The sequence below is a fragment of the Nothobranchius furzeri genome, chromosome 6 (assembly GCF_043380555.1).
Source record: "Nothobranchius furzeri strain GRZ-AD chromosome 6, NfurGRZ-RIMD1, whole genome shotgun sequence".
Taxonomy (NCBI): domain Eukaryota; kingdom Metazoa; phylum Chordata; class Actinopteri; order Cyprinodontiformes; family Nothobranchiidae; genus Nothobranchius; species Nothobranchius furzeri.
Window position 1 is genome coordinate 62,687,098 of NC_091746.1, and position 21,203 is coordinate 62,708,300.

The window sequence follows — 21,203 nt, forward strand, 5'->3', positions numbered from 1 at the left end:
GAGGGCCTGTAACCCCACTCCCTGAGAATTCTAACTGAGCAATCAGCTCTGAGCAGTGTACGTCACACACCACAACGTTCAGTTTCTCATGAACAACAAAGATGGCGTCTGAAGCAGAGTTAGCTGAAGCTCTTTCCTCTGGTCTAAATGACTTGGGCACGAAGAAGCGCTAAAAGAGGGTGTTTCTCAATGCCCTTGCCTTGATGTCCTGGCCCCGCCCCGGTTGCCTAGGAGATACGTCATCGGGAGCCACGTGTTCCAATGTTCATGTTCTACCGAGGCATCTGTTCTCCGTTTGTTAGCCATTTAGCTAGCTGAGCGAGGATACACAGGAGGTGTCTTGTAGCCTAGCCTTGGTCAAAAATTACCCAAAATACACCGCAGTACTTTCGAAAACACGGCGGATCAGAAGCCGGCAGCTACTTCTGGGACAATTTTCAAGTTTAAAAGTAAGTCAGCTAATTTTAAATGTGTTTTTTTAGATCCAAAAAGTCATCTATGGGGGGTTAGTTCTATGGGGGTTAGTTGTTGCAGCTTCGGTGGCTAGCGGGTAGTAACTCACTTATATTTTTAATTTAATAAACATATACACAATTTAAAAAGTAAAAGCTCGTTTTAAATTTATATTGAAACTAATACGTATACACACAGCACACGCACACATGCAAACACACATGCAAACACACATGCGCACACACACACACACACACACACACACACACACACACACACACACACACACACACACACACACACAGATATATTAAATTCATAGCACAATATCATAATTTATGCGTCAAATAATACAACCACAAACACTGTTGGATCTTTATTGTTATTATTATTATTTACTTTTTTTGTTATTTATTAACATACTATTTATACATTTATATACTTATTCCATCCTATTCACATGAAGGCGTCATATTTTAGCTACTCACACACACATCTATGGGTGCACTAAGGTTTGTCTCATGGAACGTACATGGGGCTGGCTCTAGAGAGAAGAGATTAAAAATCTTTGATCAGTTAAAGAGAGTGCAAGCAGATGTAATATTGTTACAAGAGACTCATAGATCTGCCACATCCGCAGATGAACTTAAGACACCTGAGTTTCCCAGCATGTTCTCTGCCTGCTATAACTCTAGGCAAAGAGGTGTAGCTATTTTAATACACAAAAACATCAATTTCACAGTATTGGACACAGTTTCTGATCCAGAGGGTAGATTTATAATGTTAAAATTATCTGTACAGAACCAACGCTTATGTATCGTCAGCATATACTGTCCAAATATTGATGACCCTCCATTCTTTCATAATTTTTTCTCTGTACTCTCCGAACACTTGGACTGTCCACTTATACTTGGAGGTGATTTTAATTTTTGGATGAATTCCTTAACAGACAGGCTCAGTACAGCTGGGACTCAGCGCAATTGGCAATCCACTAACATAGTTAAACAGTACATGAGTGATTATGGGCTTTGTGATGCATGGCGATCTCTTCATCCTAACCGTAGAGAGTATACTTTTTTTTCGCACGTCCATCACTCTCACTCATGTTTGGATTATTTTCTAGTCAGCAGCTCATTGTTGGCTGACATTTCAGACACTGAGATACACCCCATAGTTGTCAGCGACCATGCTCCGGTTTCTTTAACTCTGGTAAATAAGAAGACAATCCCACCAAGCAAAAACTGGAGGTTTAATACATCACTGCTTAAAGACGAAGGTTTTATAGATTTTTTTAAAAAGGTGTGGGCTTTATATTTAGAACATAATGACCTGCCTGGAACATCAGCACCTATTCTTTGGGAGGCAGGAAAGGCAGTGATGAGAGGTAAAATCATCTCTTTCTCATCACATAAGAAAAAAACAGAAAACAAACGTATTCAGGAGTTAGAGGAAATCATCAAGTCTTCAGAGGCATCCACAGAAGAAGAGTTAATGAGCAAATTACGTAAAGCTAAATTAGAACTTCATGGAATTATTGACAAAAAGACACAATTTTTAGCACAAAGACTACGAATAGAAAACTTTGAACATAGTAATAAATCAGGTAAATTCTTAGCTAGCCAATTAAAAATAAATTAAGAGAAAACTACCATATCTGCTGTTAAAGACTCAACCGGGAATATAGTTAATGACCCTGAAAGAATAAACAACACCTTCAGAGACTTTAACCAAACTTTGTACTCACCACAGATAAACCCATCAGATAATGAGATCAATGAGTTCCTTGACAGGATAACACTCCCTAAATTATCAGACAGCCAAGTTACAGTCCTGGACTCGCCACTAACATCAGCGGAGCTCCAGGAAGCCCTTAAATCCATGACTAATAGGAAAGCTCCAGGTCCAGACGGGTTCCCAGTAGAATTCTACAAAGAATTCTGGATCATTCTGGCTCCAACATTTTTCAGAATGGTGAGGGAAATCGAAGAGAGTGGCAGATTACAGCCAAACATGAATTCAGCCAATATTAGTCTCTTGTTAAAACCAGGCAAAGACCCAGCATTTCCAACCAGCTATCGCCCAATTTCTCTTATTAATGTTGATCTCAAAATAATTTGTAAAGCCCTGGCCAAAAGATTAGAGAAGGTAACCCCCTTCATAATACACCCTGACCAAACTGGTTTCATTAAAGGTAGACAGTCATCCACAAACTCACTTAGATTACTTAATTTGATAGATTTCTCTTACAGTAGAAACATAGAAACTAGTATATTATCTCTAGATGCAGAAAAAGCTTTTGATAGAGTTAACTGGAAGTTCTTATTTGCAACTTTACATAAATTTGGCTTTGGGAACTTCTTCATAAACTGGCTAGAAACATTATACAGTTCACCAACAGCACGTGTCAGGACGAACGACCAAATATCAGCTAGCTTCTGTCTTCAGAGGGGGACCAGGCAGGGATGCCCACTCTCCCCCTCACTTTTTGCTATCTTTATCGAACCACTAGCAGCAGCAATTAGGCAAACAACAGATATTAAAAGGATAAAGTGTAAGAAAATAGAACATAAGATCAGTCTTTATGCAGATGATGTTTTACTCTTTCTCCAGAATTCTCAATCCTCTCTCTCCCAAGCAATAGAACTGATAAACTCTTTTTCAAGAGTTTCAGATTACTCTATAAACTGGTTAAAATCCACAGTTCTACCAATTAATTTCTCATTTGTCAATTTGCTTAATACACAATTGGAGTCAGGGAATATCACATACCTGGGAATTAATATCTCTCCCAAGTTAGCAGATCTAACCAAACTAAACTACATCCCACTTTTAAGGAAAGTGGAAGATGATCTTGCAAGATGGAAATCCTTACCAATATCACTCATGGGGAGAGTGGCTACAATTAAAATGATGGTCTTACCCAGAATAAATTACTTATTCTCGATGATCCCAAACAAACCACCAGCTGACTGGTTTAAATCTCTGGACTCCTCAATTACTAAATTCCTTTGGCAGGATAAACCTCCACGAATTAGCTTAAAAACGCTTCAGAAGACCAAAGACAGAGGAGGACTGGATTTACCCAACTTTTATTATTATTTCTTAGCCAACAGGCTGCAATATATACCAAGATGGTTGCAAGATAACCCATTAGACGAGTCCTGTTAGATATAGAACAGACACTTTGCAATACGATAGAGCTTTCAGACTTACCATTTATTAGCTCAAGCATAAGAAAACATGAAAGCTTCAAAAGTATTAGTATCAGCACCTCTCTGACAGCATGGTGGGAGTATCTTAAAATGACAGAGTCTTCACTAGTACCATGCAGACGCACACCTATCTGGAACAATCCTGACATTTTGCAAAACAACAAAATGATGAACCTTCCGGACTGGAAAAATAAAGGAATCCTATACCTGGAACACATATATGAAGGATTGGACTTCATCCCATTTAATCAAATAGTCTCTCAATTTGGAATGGATAAGAATAGCTTTTTAGAATATCACCAAATTAAATCTGTAGTCAAACAAAAATTTAAGCTCAATAAAATAGAATTAAAAACACCACCAAGGGTATTAGACTTTTATAATCTCAAACCCCCCAAACTACTGTCTAAAGTATATAAGACACTGTCCAAAATAGACGATAAAATTGCAATCCCTATTGAAAAATGGGAGGTGGATCTATCAGTTAGCTTTGACCAGGACTTTTGGTCCCAAACTTGTTTAAAAACTTTTAAAATGATCAGACACCCCAATTTACAATTAATTCAGTACAAAATTCTACACAGAGTACACTATACAGGTCATCGGATGTTCAAGATGGGGTTTGTGTCGTCTGACACCTGTACACACTGCACAAACAACATTCCTGACAATTACATTCATGCACTGTGGTCCTGCCCACCTGTCCAGGAATTTTGGGGTAGAGTATGTGAGAATCTGTCAAAATGTCTGAAATGTCATATCCCAACTTCCCCCTCTCTTTGTTTACTGGGTAAGCTGGACGATGTCCCGATTGCAACATCTTTGGTTCACGTGGTTCTGACTGCCATATGCATCGCTAAGAAAACTATCCTCTTGAATTGGAAAAATAGAGAAAGTCTCTGCATTAACCAGTATAGAAATCTTTTGTTAGATCATATTGCACTTGATATAGCCTCTGCTTCCACTTCAGACGAATCTCTCTGGGCTCCTTTGATCGGTTCCACCACATAGCGAGGGTGGGGGGCCGTTGATGTTGTCCTGCGGGATGGTGTGGGTGGGGGGGTGTGGGGTCTGAGTTTGGAGTATCCGGATGTTCCCTGGAGGTGGGTTCACTGGGGGTGTCTGGGACTGGGGGGCCGTTGCCCCCCTCTGGAGGTGCTTGGGTTGCCTCGGGGGGTGGACTGCTGGCGGTTGTGAGTGGGGCCTCTTGGGGATCTTGGCGGCGGCCATGGGCCACTGCCTGGCGGCTGCAATGCCCCTGGGCGGGTCTGGGTGGGGGCCTGGGGGCTCGGGGTTTGGGGGTGGCCGGCCCCGTGTGGGGATCTGGGCGGGGCCTTGGGGGTCGGGTCCTGACATGTATGCTGCCGGGAAGAAGGCAGGGACACCCAGCAGTGCCTGGCCCGGGTTCGGGGGCCTCAGGTAGACCTTGGCTCCTCTGCCGTTTCATCACAGGGGAGGGGGAGGTCCAGGAGGGGGAGGACCCAACCTTACCTGGATGTCCCATGTCTTATATATTCTGGAAGTTGTGCAAATGCAGGGGTGGGCATAGATATTCTGCTGGGGTGGGGCTGGGTTGGTGCCCTCGGACTCCGTGAGGCTCTGTAATACTGCTGATTTGGGCCCTGTCAGGATGGGCTGGGGTCTCCATGCCCTGGGTGGCAGTTGGACAACAGAGGTGCCTATTGGGGCCAGTAGGGGAGCTGGCTCCCTGGAGGGCTAAGCCCAACCAGCCATTCCTCCCCATCCCCGCATATTTCTCTCCTCCTGCTCCCTCACATCATCACACAAACATACACATAGGACCTTGGGGGGTGTGCAAGTCAGGGAGTGCGGGTATGGACCCCATTTCCACATTCCTGTGGAAACCTGCCCCCCAATTTTATTTGCACCTTATACACTTCCACTGACGACCACAGCCATGGAATACACCTCATGATCACACAACACTATATTGGAGCAGGCGGAGGGAGACTAGGGGTCTTAGCCACCTCTGTTGTTGCTGGGCTTCCTGGGGCTGGAGGCTAGGAGGGAGATCTGGCCGTCTGGTTGGGGTCTGGGGTGGTGGGTTGCTGTGCTCAGCGTTGGGCGGGGGAGCCTGCTCATCAGCACCCCAGCAGAAAGGGTCAAACTCTGGTTACCGGTGATGGTTGTACCCAATGTGCAGCAGTACCGGGACCAGAGTGAATAGGGTGTGTATGGGTTACCGGTGATGGTTGTACCCAATGTGCAGCAGTACCGGGACCAGAGTGAATAGGGTGTGTATGGGGAGCATGAGTGGGTGTCCGGCGTGCATTTTTGTAAGTCTTGGGTTGTATGTGCATGTGTGAGCATGAGGGAGGGAGCGTGTGACTGTGTTTGTGTATGACTGTATATGTCAGGTGGGGCCTTTGGGTCCTCCCCTCTCCTGGAACTTCTCTTGATGATATAGATCTCTGTCCCCCCTCCCCCTGCCACACCTGGTGTGGGGGCTTGTGCCTTGGTCTGCCTGAGTGTTCGTGGCAACCGGGTCTGGGGGTTTAAAGATTTTGGCATCTGCCTGTTAGATCCCGGTGGCTGCCTGGTGGGGTCTGGGTCCCTGGGCTCTGCTGGGTCCCCAGCGGGGGTGGTCGCCCCTGGGTCCCGGGTCGCTGGGTCCCGGGCTCGGCCGGCTAGTGGGTGGGAGGCTGCAGGCGGGCCTGAGGGCTTGCCGCTGATATCTCCGGGGACTCTGCCGGCTGCTGGTTGTGGCCCCCCGGGGCGATCCTCTGTGCCTCTCGAGGGGGGCGGGGGCCTTCCTGGTTGCAGTCTCCTTGGGGTTCCTGCGTTCTGGGGCAGCGCCTGGATCTCTGGGACTTGGAGCTCCCCCCGTCTCCTGCGCATCTTTGGGGGACAGATCTGTGGTCCCTCACACTCTCTGTTGGACGCTCCTATAGAAAAACCTTAAATAAACAAGCGCGTGTACACACACAGGTGCTCACATGGTGCTCTCAAAAGTATGGGCTTAGGCACGTTAAACACAGGTCTTAAGACTATGGTGGGCACTTAATATGTTGTGATTTATTATCGTGATTCTTCAGTTAAGCAATGTTGATTATATATATATATTTTTTTTCTTTTCATCAAGTTGACGCAGTGAGAGGTAGATCTTTTTGTATTGTTGTTGTGTCCCTTTTTTGTGTCCCTTTGTTTTTTTTGTCTTTTTTCTGCAGGTCTAGAAGCAGACTCTTGTTCATTATTGTTTATTTTTGTGGACCCCCCCACCCCCTCTCTACCCACCTTTCCTTTTCCTTTCTCTTTCACCTCTGTCTCCGTGTCTGGTCGGAATTACAAATCATTCAGCATCAATAACAATAAAGTTTTAAGTATCAGGCGTGACATTAAAAGCAAACGCTTTGATGCTCCACCTGAGAATAAATCTGTAAGGCTTGTCACCAGCATTCAGACATCAATTCTGCTTGCTTCACAGCCAGACAGGACACGGTAAAAAAAGAAAAAAAAAAAAAAAGAAACTAATACGTATAAAATATAACGTCTCCTGTGTCACGTGACGTTATGTGACCGCCATGGAAGCCGCGGTCACATGATGCAAGTCTGTTCCATTTAACCATTTTCGTTGACCAAGGAAGGACAGTGACCTCGTAAGCAAGGTGCATGGCCTCGCAAAGGCAGGTGCCTTGACATTGAGAAACACCCTTTCTTCTGATGAAAGATGTTTGCATCACCACCAGACGCCATCTTTGACTACAGCTAAAAAACTACAGCGTTGCACGATACAGTCATCATATGGACAATGGGTTTCCATAGGTTCCAATAACAAGTTTTTCTGCTAAAATGGGAGGTGGCCACCACCGCCATTTTGACTGTGTCACAGGTTCCGTCAAGCCCAGACAATTCCATAAAAGGGAAGAGAGGAGGAGTTGAGGGTGGGGCTGTAAGGCTGGGATCCACTGACAACACCCGGTCGAACTAGCTACAAGCTAACCTGAAGCTAACCCAAATCTAATGCGGAGGTGGGAGCTAAGCTAACGGAGGTAGCAACCTAGCTACAACCGGAGTTAACTGTGCACAACACCAGAGCTTCTGAGTCAGAGATACACAGGGCTGACCGCTGGGTAAAACCGGGTGGAACACAGAGGTCTCGGAGACCTCCACAAGCCGGCAGCTGCACAGCAGACAAGCACCGCTGCGATCTGAGATGCGCAGAGCTGCCGCTGGGGAGAACCGGGGGAAAGGTTTCCATCCCAGAGGTCCACAAGCCATCAGCCCGCGCAGCACACAGAAGCCGCGATCAGACAGAGATGCGCCAAGATGCGGGGAGAAGTGGCGTATTTTGGCGGTTCTGGCTTGCCATAAGAACCAGCCGTCAGCCCGCGCACAGCAAACAGAAGCCACGATCAGACAGAGATGGACTGGGCTGCGGGGAGGGGAGAAGAGCTCCACAAGCCGATAGTGGGAACCCAGCTCCACCAACATGTTATATTTCAACCCATTTTCTAAAGTGCAGCATTATGTTAAATGCACTGGGTTTTACCCTATTACATTTAAATTTCATGGTTAAACAGTACATGTTAAAATCTGAGCTCAGCTCGGCAGTGACCTACAATACATAAATATAATTTTACTTACCGAAAAATATGAAGTGGAGACTCCTTGGACGCTCTATTAGTGCAATTAATGCCACAGCAAGTCATTTTGTCCAACAATTGCACAAAAAACATCCAAAAAAGAATACACAAACACAGAGACTCAAAATCCCGGAGCAGTTTCCAGGCCAGACCGAGGCTCTACTGAGGCCTTTCCAGGGAGCTAGCTCTGTGGTCACGTGGGTCTGATGCTCATTAATTATACAGAATTTTAGGCTTTTAATACACTTAAACAGAAGAGTGAGGAAAAAAATTCACCCCCCTCAGAGTTGTCATGAGTGTAAACTAGATCATTTAAACAAAAAACATGTTTTGGTACCAGGCTGTAAACATGTTTATTTCTGCTGAGAAATTGGTATTTTTAACATGGGAGTCAATGAGGATTTGCTCGCTTCTGACACCAGCCCCCAGCGGATGAGGGTGGAACTGCAATTTATTTCACTTCCGGGTTTGACTCAATTTCAGAGCTGCATTGTGGGGGCTTGGTTTTCTGATTGTTTCTTTTTGAGCTGGCTAGTCCCGCCTCTCTCTGCCTCTGAGTGTCTAGACTTGTCCTGTGTGTAGAATAGACAGAGGACGAGTCTGGCAGGCCAGGCGAGCTCGTCACCAAAAGCAAGCCAGGAACCTGAGACAAACCCACTCACCTGTAAAAAGTTAAAGAAAAGGTCCAGAGTCACAACAACTCGATCCTCTGAAAAAAACAATTTAATCAAAACAAAGTGTTGATTCCATAACAAGTATATAAAACAGTGATTTAGTTACATAAATAAATCGATCAGTGTATCAAATCTTAGTTTTGACTTCATGAGCATGGTCGTACAATCGTTTACTTAAAGTAATAAATTAGAAAAGGAGCATACTCATTTCTAAAGGAAGGCGCTACGAACGGACAACACCAAAAAGTCTGAGATGAGCTTTTTAAAGCACACAATGCAGAGCCGGTCCAGCTACTATTCAAAGACTCTACAAGACTGTAACACAAGACGGTTGGCGTATGAAAAGAGTTTGGTAGTTTACAACTCCCATTTGGTTATTTTAAAGCATTAAGACAAGGCAACAAAGAAGGCTTTTCTTGTGAGGAAAACAAAAAAGCTGAAGAAACGGAGTAAGGAAGCAGCTGCGACCCGCTGGACGAGAGCACCTCTCCGTCCTGCACAAAGCCCACATGTGAGAACGAGAAGTGTGGACGTTACACAGAGGACCACTTCCTGTCTTACAGCCAGCCACTTCCTGTAGCTCGATCTGATTCTTCCCTTCTGCTTTAATGTCCAACTGATATGTTTTGTCCCCAAAAGCAAAAACATGAAATTAAATTAAAATGCAGCTTCAAGTTTTGTGCCTTACATAGAATTTCTTTCATAAATTAGTTCACATATACATTTTTCAGTAATCAGACATATACTTCCATATATACAGGACAATAAAATGCTTTTTCTCTTGTTTGTTGCCTGTTTTTTTAGAGAAATCCCTGAGAGTGTGTTGACAGTTTCCATTGGAGCTCTGACAGGTTGTTGTCAGGTTTTTGGGGTGACGGGTTTGTAAAATGAGCGTCCTGAACGTGGGAGGCAGCACTCTAAAGCTAAAGTAGAATGACTTTATCTCCAGTAGATGGACCAGGAGGGGAAAAGGGGTAAAGCTGGATCCTTTAAAGACGTACTCATCACTTCAGATGGAGTGGCTCCATTTGGTTTAAAGCCTTTTTGTTTTCTCTTTGAGGCTGTAAGCCTTAGCTGAGGGAAGGAGGAATGCAAAAGTCGGCTGGATGCTTCCGGATACACTCAGTGGGATCGGATGCATAAACTCTGCTGTGCGTACTAAGGCTTCACCATTCCACGTAACACTGTTTGACTCAAACCTGCTTGAAATGTTCCCATCTTTGTTGCCAACTATTACAACTAAAGTGACAAATCTAGCCATTTAAATGTCTGAAAACAGAATGACATCATTTTAAATGGATTTGGACTAAATTGTCTGCTAAATAAACGTATAAATTCTTCTGGTATGTTTGTTTTCTTCTTTCATTTTTCCTGCTTCACTGAACCACTCAGATTAAACAAACTATTTTTGAAAATCTAATTATTAAAAATTTTAGATCTAGCTACACTGTAAAAAAAAAACTTCCAGACATTAGACTTTTAAACTCTTGCAGATGTGCCGAAATTCCTGTTAAATGTTGGCTTAAAGCTTTTTGTATCTAATATGCACCAGAACTGATTTCAAAGTCATTTTAAAGTGTGATTTTTAAAATAATAATTAAATTAAAACAACACGTTTTAGGGTCCTGTCAGTCATTGGCCATCTGAATCATCCGAACCTCACCTCTCACCCCAGCGGTGCTCCTGACTGTGTCCCACCTTGTGGGAAATTACGCAGATATCCAGTTAGAATGGGCTTAAAATGTAGCAAAGGACTTTATTTTGAGAGAAAATGTAAAATTCCAGCTGTTTGAGAGCGATTTCCTAACGTTACAGGACATTCTAGAAACTTCCTTGTTAACAGTCTAGTGAAAAACTGGTTTAAGCCAAGCTGACTCAGTAACTATTATTAATTTTACATGAAACACTCACTTCCTGGGGAATTTCTACCTTTATTTGAAAGACTTTGTTTGAGCTTTAAAGCAATCCCTACACATGACCTCACATGAACCCACACATCATCATATCAACGATTTGGTGAATCGCTAGTTAATATCTGTCTGATAACAAAATGCCTATAAAAGGTTAAAGTGCCGAGGCGTCTTGTGTCATAACTTTAACTTCCTTCTCACTTTTGGTCAAGTTTGCCTCAGAGTTCAGCTCCGCTGAATAAAGGGCATTATATAATGACACTAGGGGCGGGGAAACCTGCTGAACGCCTTTTGTTTTATTTAAGATAAAAATTACACTGGGCACCAGCGTATTAAAGCTACCCCATAACAAGCTAGCTAAAACGTTAATGCCTCTTAACAACGTTCTAATCTAGATTAGCTATAAAAAGATTGTGGAGATAAAGAAATAAAAAATATAAAGCGGTTCTCTCAAATTTGTCTAAAAACGTCAGCCAATAACACGGCTCGATCCAAATCCAACTATTGGACCATCCAGTGATTGACCTCACGCAACCTCAGCACTTCCGCATTTCCCTGGGTCCTCCACTCATCACACACTCACGTCTTCAGCGGCAGAACACCACTGGTGTGAGAGGTTCTCCACTCAGTATCAGAGAAGGAGAAACAGCCGGCTGCTACCACTTCAACTTTTAGACAAACTATCAGAGTCCCAACATAAAAGAAAATCACCATTTGAAGTCACGGACAACTAAAGATGTTTGGGCCTAGAAAAACAGCGAATTGTGTGTAGCGCCACCTCGTTTACTCGGACAAAGCGCGTTCTGGTATTACCCCTACTGCACACTGGAAGCATCAGCGGTTCAGAACGGCAGAGGAATGGTTTCCTTGTGAGCTTCAAGGCGGTCCAGTACACACCGGGAATCTTGGCCGTGGAACGGCTTCCTCACCGTGCTCCTCGCTGGACTCACGAGATCCCTCGGAAAGTTGACAGTTTCATGATTAATGTCGCTGTTTGAGGTCATGGATGATGTTGTTCCTCTCCACTTCCAGGATTAAAGCTATGAAAAACACACCGCTGCACTTCTCAAACGATTCAAGACGTAAATAGGCCATTAGGTCACAAGTATAGACATAATCTACATAGATATGAAATTGCATCATTGCAATAGTCTTTTATTTTGAAAGTTACTGGGGATGTCACACTGAAACAGTGTGTGATTTCCTGTCTAGCCCTATGCAGAAATTTGCATGTCCCAGAAACAGCTCTTAGAAAAAATAGAACCTGATCCTACTGTTAGTGGAGCGTCGCATCTGGGACGCACCTGAAAATTGCTGCGTCACGACTGGTTTGAAACCATTCCATAGATTCTACGGATTCTATTTGAAGCAGCGACGTGCGGCGCCGCTGATGCTTCTAGTGTGCAGTAGGCTTTAGACGGAAGTGGACTAGGGGCGATAGAGGACAGGTGAGGGCTCTGTGACAGTGTTGGTGTTTAAAGGCTAACTTGTTTAGCAGCTTTGCCATTGCAGCTTTGGCTATTTTATCTAGTAAAGGGTGAATTTTTCCCTCCATCTTTGCACCCACCAAGTCAAACAGGAGCAGACGCGGGTGGAGTCAGAACTTCCTAAATCCACACACAGGTTTATGCATCCGGCCCCTTGAAGTTGGGTTTTGGTTGTTTGGATTCAAACCATCGGCATATGGTTGGGAAGCCATAACATACCTCATTTACAGGTGCTGCTATGCTTTACTTTTGGAAACTACGGTGACTTTTAGGATCAAATAACAAATTACATGTGAGAGGAAAAAATAGTAATATTTGTAAAGCAACAGGAGTAGCCTCTGGAAAAAAGACCTGAGGGGTATTCTTCTTCCATCCAATTGTTGGTAGCGAGGAGGGTGGTACTACAGCCAGCCACTGGGGGGTTTGTTTCATCTCAGCTTCAACCTCCATTTCACCATCGGGGGCTTTTTATAACATATGCCGATGGTTACAACGTGTCGCGTTTAGGGATGAAATTCATTTAAAACATGTTTCATGTCTTGTCCCTACTGCTTTGGACCCCTCATTGAACATCTTCACAATCTTGGTCATCTACCTTCAGGAAAATGTTCTTCATGTCAGATCCATTGGTTCCAGATCACAAGGATAGGGTTACTGTGAATGTCGTACGTGGATTTCTGGATTTCTGTTTCAAGTTAGAGAGGATAAAAATGGATACTTAAGTAATACGTTCATTCTATTTTTCTGATCCAGTTTCAACCAAATCTCTCTCGAACAAGCATCATGAGCTTCTTTTTGCCCTTGTATATCTGCTTCAGGTTGTCTATGAACTGCGTGAACTGAATGTGTCCGTCGGGCGCCATCAGAAACGTCTCTCTGGCTTTGCTGAGGAACTCGATGAACTCGCTGTAGTGGCGCGGGCTGATGTGCGTTAGCCGAGAGTGTGTCGTGTTGATGTAGGCCCCGATTGTGGCATCCAGTAGCTGCCTGAGTGGAGCTTTGTCCAGAGACATCAGCTTCCCAGAGTTCCTACGACTGTGCAGAGCCACCATGCCCGGTGTCGTCAGAGTGCACCGACGCAAAATGTCGGACAGGACAGTGGCGCACTTCACACTCTTTACCACCAAGGGGATGACTGCCGCTAGCTCGTTCTTCCCCAGCGAGTGGCTGAGAGCGCATGCCCAGAGCACGTCGTTGATGGCCGGGTGTGTGTCCTGGTTGTAGCTGAGGTTCAGGTGTGTCATGGCTAATGTGGCCAGTTTGTATGCCCTCATGGGATAGCCACGATGCTCCATGTAGCGTGCAATTGTAAACAGCTGTGTGTAGTTCATTCCTGTGGTGGCTGCGTCCAGTACAATCTGATAGGCTGTCTCAAAGGCAATGTGGTCCTTTTCACAAAGCGTCAAAGCTGACAGGGCACAGTTCTGAGGGTCCTTCATGGCACACTGCAGGGCCAGGGTGCGGGCGGAGTTGGCCAGGTTCTCCTGCTGATGGCAGTCCAGATGAAGGCGAACGATGGTGCTATTGGACATGACGGTGCTCGCCACGACGCTGGTCGCCTCAGTGGGGGTGAAGAGTGTGAACCAGCTCTGCATGATGCTGTCCAACGCGAACACACCTAAAAACAGGAAATGAAACGTTAGTTTAAGGCTCCTTTACCTTCTGCCTGGTTTTGCTGGGTCTGAGCGTAGATTAGACGAATGAAGATGACGTTGTGTGGTTTGTCATGCACAGTCTAGAAATCTAGACGGGCCGTAGCAGTAGCAAGAAGATTCTGCGATCGGATCGGATAAAACACAACGAGTCTAGGTTAGCCTGAGGTGTTCCCCAAAGCTTAATCCTAGGTCCTCTTTCATTTTTGTGTTTGCGACTTCTTTGCATTACAAACTGAACATAAAACTACAAATATTAAGATATTTAGGATTTTTGTACCTTATACACCATTTGTTTTGACACCAGCTTTTTGCTTCTTTATTAAAAAGCAAGAAGAGTTTAGATCTGGGTTTGATGGTGGGATTTTTACTACCCAAAAATCCACCTTTTTGTTCTGACCACAGCTTAAATAAATATAACTGATATTTTATGCAGTTGTCTTAAAATAAACAGAGTAATTCATATAAAGTTTTGGCGTGTCATCCGTGTTAAATAAACAAATAGTATTTGATACATTTATTTTAAAAGGTTTGTTTTAAACTATATTGAGAGTTCAGGTCTGATGATTGTAGCAAAAAGACCTTAAAAAAACAAGAATGGATAAGAAAAGATTTTAAAATGTGTTTGTTGCCGATCAAAGTCAGCAATTTTTGTCCAAGAAGCCAGAGATATAATAAAAAGCGTTCCTCCACTCAGTTGTTGCCATTTTATTAAATACACCATGTGGCTCCTCTCTGAATCTCCAGCGGAAAATCTTTCATTAATTCTCTCCAACTTTGCTCACAAATCTGGGACGTCTGATCATTTCTCTACATTCACATGAAATCCTCTGGGAGGAGAGCTTCCCTCTGGACAGAACTTCCTGTCGCTGGCCTTCAGGACCCAAGTCCAAACATTAAGACCTGCTTGAGTATCCTATAATTACCGCCCTGCCGGTTCCTCTTCGCACCACACTGAGAGGCCTGCAAACCGAAATCCGACCCGCTGTTTCTTCACAGCCACTCACGTCCCAAAGCATGAGCAGACACGAACGTCCTAAATTATTTGTAACTTCCTGTTAGCTTTTCATTTTTACCCAGCAGTCGGAGGGTTCTGTTAATCTATTTGATGTTTCCTTAACAGAAAGGCAAAGTCAGAGGCTGAAACTAAACAAATCCCATTCGAACATTTGGCCACAGCCACAGCATGGCGACTGTTCTTATGAAAACTTCTCTGGAAAGGAAAATTTGACCTGAAATTTACTTTCGTCTTTCAAAGCATAATGGCACAAAAGCATCTGTTAAATTCATTCTTTAACAAACATCTAATGTCATCCCTCCCACAAACCTCTGATGAAAATTTGGGATGTTTTTGTGTTCTCATGACCAAAGCGTATTGTCCGTTTCTAAGATTGTTGAGAAGAAGACAGAAACAAATAGTTGCTAAGTTCACTAATCAACCTGGCCCTTTTACCTCTGGGCCTTGTTAAAGCCACAGTGTGTAATATTTTACTTGTTTACTATCAAATTCTGTGCATCAAGAAGCGTCATATTTCATCATTAGCTCTCACCAAAGTCTATTCTAAATATTACTATTAGCTTGAAAATTCAAATTTTTGAATACTGTGGTTGACGCTCCACAGTCATGCGCCATCTTGAAATACTGTAGCTGTTTTGGGATATACAAGATATAACGCATTTGAGCTTTGACATGAATGTTCTCCTCCCTTTAACGTTGTGCAGAAGTGACACTGGTTCCCTCCGTGTCGGCCTTGCTCGTTTGGGGAAACTCTGCTCCTTCCCTTTGGGTTTCTTGCCTTGCTCTAACTACATGTGATCGTTGGACTGAATGCTGGAAGTCATTTATAACTGTAGCGGTGCACGCACGGCTGCGGTGGTCAGGGAAACGAGTGACGCGAGAGGCATACACGTAGCGGGCACGTTGCACACTTGAACAAGGATACAGCAGCTGCTGCAAATGACTGATCAGGACACGAACAGCAGGTCTCTAATCCCTGAGAGATGCTAACTGCAGGAAGCAGCAGAAACAGTAAATAAAACACGCAGAAGGCTGAAAGCTGGTGTGTGGTCTTTTCACTTTGCCTTTTCGATGCATGTGGGCTACTGTAGCTGCAACACCCATTCTGAACTGTGTGGCGCTAAGGAGTCCAATGTTTTTACACACTTTAAATAAGTGTGACGCTTTAAGTGTAATCTCAAGGTTCAGTGTAACTGAACCCAAGCATCAGTTATGATATAACTGATCTGGAAACAGCTTTAGAGCGAGGATCCTAAAACGTTCTGATGCTCCTGTTTGATATCGGGGTAAAACGGAGTCTGAGGGTATTGTGTGTTAGTAACGTTAAGGGTGTATTCCTTCTGATTTAAAAAACATACCGTATTTTCCGGACTACAAGTCGCAAAGTGACTTATACACCAATTTATGTATACCGCACTACTGCGGGCCGGCTCCGGTCCAGGTTTCAGCTCCTCTGCGCCGCTGGGAGGGTTTCAAACACCACCACCACCTGCTGCAGCCTGTGGCAGGGTGCTGTAGGCCGGCTCCGGCCCAGGAATGAGCTCTCTCCGCCCGCTGGGAGGGTTTGAAACACTGCTATCCTCTGCTGGAGACCGTGACGCGCTGCTGACCCTAGATTTTTTATTCTGTTATTGTTACCGGTACTTGTCTTGCAATGTGAAATGCTTGGTCTCAGATTTTGTAAGAAAAATAATAAAATTTTCCCCCAAAATGCAACTTATAGTCCAGTGCGACTTATATATGTTTTTTCCTCTCATTATGCATTTTATGGCTGGTGCGACTTATACTCCGGAAAATATGGTACTCACCAACTTCTGTAGCACAAGTGACGAGCCAGCGCACCATCTCCCTCCTCCTCCAGTTTAGAGTAGACAGAGTCATCCTCATCACCTGTGGCCAACACAAGATTAGAGGGTCTGTAGGTTGTGTGTGTGTGTGTGTAGGCGTGTGTGTGTGTGTGTGTTGTTCACCTGCAGGCCCAGCTCCAGGGAGACTTTGAGCAGTGTGAGGTCCGGCAGGCTGTCCATGAGAGTGGCGATTTTGAAGGCATCCTGAGCCAGTTTGAAGATGTGAGAGGACGAGTGGATGTTCTTCTGGATGGATTCTAACACGGTTTGAAGCTTACAGGCGTCACCTAAAAGCAGCCAACAAGCAGGAACAGAGAAGAACTGGCATGAAGCAATTTTCGTCAGTGTAACGGAATGAAATGAATGTTTTGGTGGAACGATTTTATGAACATAACAGCGGCTGCGCAGGACGCAGCTGGAGTATTTGAGCCATTACCGCTGCGTCCTCTCTGCTCATAGAATGCCCGCAAAGCGGAGTCCATAAATGACGTCATATATGTGGATACCGGATCTTTATTTTGGGCTTTCTGCAATTTTAATTTTTAAGAAACCCACATCTTGATTCTGGATTTAAAAATGTGTTGTAATTACCGCGTTACTGACAACTGTACCGAGTAAATATTACCATTTTCTTTCCCTGTAATGCCTTACATTACCACATTACAGCAAAAAGCATTGCATTACAGTAATTAATTACTTTTGTACCGTGTTACTCCCAACACTGTTTACTATGGAATTTTATGTCTTATGGTTCGTTAAATAGATAATAATAATAATAATAATGCATTGAACTTATATAGCGCTTTTCAAGACCCCCAAAGACGCTTTCACACACTCTCACATTCACACACTGCTAGTGATGGTAAGCTACTTGTATCCACAGCCGCCCTGGGGAGGTCTGAAAGAGGCGAGGCTGCCATTTGGTGCCGTCGGCCCCTCTGACCACCACTAACACAGGCAAGTTGGGTGAAGTGTCTTGCCCAAGGACACAGCAGCAGGATACCCCTGGCGGGAGCTGGAATCGAACCCATGACCCTCCGATCAGGAGGCAACCCGCTCTACCACCTGAGCTACTGCTGTAAATTAAACTCTTACATCAGAATATAAATCGTGTTTCTACTACTTTAAATCAGTTAAAGTGCCAGCTGATGTCAGTTCAAACTGCTCCTTCCACTGATCCAGCTCTACCTGACGAAGGCCATGTCCTTGGTCTGTCTGATGAACTCTGTGAACTCGTAGAGACGTGTTCTCTTGAAGGCATGCATTGAAAGTTATGCTGCGGGGAGGTAAATTAGCTCTGACTTGTACTTTCATTTGTATTTTACTGTTCTTAACATCAATGGACACTACAATTTTACAGCGGATTCCCTTTTTACCTCTTGCTGCTCAGCATCTCAGCTCTCTTTCGCTCATTACGTCAATCAATCTGCTGTGGTCTCTAGAACGAGCCTTATGAGTCAATCTCTGTGGAACAAAAGCTCTGGTGCTCAAGTTTCAGGAAATAGAACTTAGCCGGAGGAGCGAGGGCAGAAAATGGATTTGGAGTCTTACTCATTATTATTCATGATATTCAAACATCTCTCCTCTGATTGGCTAACAGCAACACGACTCTACCACTGACTCTGTTTGCTTTGTAATGTTGATGTTTTATCTCCACAAATAACACAAGCCTGGAGGAGTTCTGCCATGTGGTAGAGTTGCTGATGCTAACAGTTAGCTTCTAATAGCCAAGACGTAGAGATAGGGTGAGGTCATCGGGGAGGGGCTCAGAGTAGATCCGCTGCTCCTTCACATCGAGAGGAGCCAGTTGAGGCGGCTCGGGAATTTGGTGAGGATGCCTCCTGGTGATGTCTTCCAGGCACGTCCAACTGGGAGAATACCTAAAGGGAGACCCAGAACACGCTGGAGGGTCTATGTCTCTCAGCTGGCCAGGGAACGCCTTGGGATTCCCCCGGGAAAAGCGGGCCCAAGTAGCTGGGGAGAGGGAAGTCTGCTTAGCTTAGGCTGCTGCCCCCACGACCCGACCCCAGATAAGTGGTGGAAAATGGATGGATGGCTAAGATGTGCTCTGCTCTCTTCTGGATGCCGAACAGACAACAGCCTTCCTCGTCACGAGCCAAAACGGATGAGTCCATGAATGCTAATTTGCGTGTGGCTTTCTCCGACCCAGAGCTTTCTCTGTCTATTTTTTATTGGTGGCTAACGAAGGACATATGTGTAGAAGACTATTTCCCCATTCAGCTTGCATGTGAAACTTAAAACAACCAATCCTTTTTCACAAATAAGAAGAAAAAAGATTTCCCAGGGAGCTTGCTCTTTAATATTCTAAGAGTGAAAAATCAAAATACGCCAGTCCTGAAAACAAATGCCGTTATCTTTTTGATTCAAGCTGGATCTTGCTTTCATCTGACTACCATCAGATGTTGATCAAATCTGCTTTTGTCCCTTCATTTTTAACAAATAAGAAAAACCTCCAAAAATGTCTGTGATTTTTTTTAAGTATATTTACAGGAAATAAACTGATGAGCTGCTAGCATGTGTGTACCTTTAGCAGCAGTGAGCATGGTGGAAGCCAGCTCACACTGTTGGCTCTCTATGTGGTTGAGAGTGAACCAGCGAGGGTAGCGGTTGGCCACCACCGACACGATGTGCGGAGGCCGAGACAAATCAGCAGAGGGGGCCGTGGAGTCGAGGACAGGTAACCTGAGGACAGAGGAAAACCCCATTAGCTCCTCGTCACACTCAGACACACTATGGCTGTGTCTCAATTCAGGGTCTGCATCCTTCGGAGGACCCAGCCCACCCGGCCGACGTGGGCTGGGTCCTCCGTCGGCCGGGTAGACCGGATGTTAACGGCTGTGAATTGGGACAGGCCTAGACTTCATGAACTCCCTCGGCGAACGTTCCGTCGCCTAGCAACCGTGGAACCGCTGGGCAGAAGGGAGAAGGAACTTTAAACAATGGAGTTCGACGTTTTATTTAGCTTTTTAACCCCCAGAAACCCAAATTTAGAAAACTGCAAAATCTTTTTTTAACCTTTCACATGTTGCTCTAGGAGGCCAGATAAACGGGCCTATTTACACATTTTAACAGCCAATAGTGTTGCAGAACAATAGGACCTATTAGCAATGTAAATGTGGTTTTAAAAAGAAAAAAAAATGGGGAAGGTTTATTTTTGTGGACTTAAATCTGATGTTGTAATATTACAACCGTGGGTCTCTGGGGGTTAATCATTTCCTTGACTGTTGGAGAGCTAATTCAGAGAAAATACTTTAGACAAGCTGAGCCTGAGCAAAGATGTGATAATAGTTTTTAATACTTTCTAAGGGTCTTAATTTGACCAAAACTGATTTATCACCTTTTAAGACTTTTCAAGACCCAGCGGGATACCCTCTAGTAAACAATTCTCATTTGTAAACAAAAATAAAATTCAAGAGTTTAATGCAGAACTGATTTTATTTAGATATTTCTTTTATATGTACATGTTTAATCTTCCTTAACCATTTTTTTCTAGCAAAGTAAAAAGCTGTCAAAGTTCGTCCTTCTCTCCTGGGCTCCTGCTGCTCTGCCTCCCTCTGCAGCCTCATGTCCTCCCTGATCAGATCCAGAAGCTGGTCATCGCTGTCACCTTCCCCTGGATGCCCATTTTCTCCAGAATAGTCTTAACAAACATGTAAGAGAAGCAACAGGAAGAGAAAAGAGGACAACGGGTTATTCCTTTCATGTTTTCGCAGAAAAAATAAACTCAAACGAGTTTTTAAAATATGAGAAGTTATTGTACCTCCATGCCACAGCCGCCGAATACTTTGCTCCGGTGATCATGTGGTCCATCTCCGCCCTAAGCTTAATAAATTCCCTGGTTTTCTCTTTTGTTCCTAAAATACAAACTTCTATTAAAATCAGGGGGAAACGTAGCGGGAGAAGTACGACACCGAGCGGCCGAACATACGAGCCGAGACCGCAATACAAGCACTTTTACTGTTACATTTCTAACTAAAATAACGTTCATGTATCACAAAAAGTCCTTAACCTAACAGTTTTCAAGTTTCTACTTACATTTATATGCGCAATCCTCTCCAACAGCTCCCGCTTCACTGTCCGCCATTGTTTTTAAGTTTTTCTGCCGGCCGGCCCACAAGGCATCTTGGGAAATGCTACCTGTTGAAGGATACACCCGACCCATCCTTCATTCAGGCGAAAAGAAGGCCGCATTCGTCGACCGCATTTGAAGGAGTCTTCAAATTGGGACAGGCCTAGTCGCGGCGCTGTGACGTAACCGGCCGACGAATCCGGCCGACGTAGGATGCAGACCCTGAATTGAGACACAGCCTATTTCTCTGCTCTGA

General features: G+C 44.3%; 1 protein-coding gene across 1 annotated transcript in view; it reads right to left on the reverse strand.

Moving 5' to 3' along the window:
• Positions 1–8,974: 8,974 nt before the first annotated feature.
• LOC107374803 (zinc finger SWIM domain-containing protein 6) overlaps positions 8,975–21,203 on the reverse strand; it is a 91,400-nt gene continuing 79,171 nt past the window's right edge. The window contains exons 11-14 of the mRNA XM_070552422.1: positions 19,403–19,560; positions 16,981–17,144; positions 16,819–16,900; positions 8,975–13,958 (exon numbers count right to left, since the gene is read on the reverse strand). Coding sequence (XP_070408523.1) covers positions 13,096–13,958; positions 16,819–16,900; positions 16,981–17,144; positions 19,403–19,560 — 1,267 coding nt within the window. The 3' untranslated portion in view covers positions 8,975–13,095. The remainder of the gene's footprint in view (positions 13,959–16,818; positions 16,901–16,980; positions 17,145–19,402; positions 19,561–21,203) is intronic.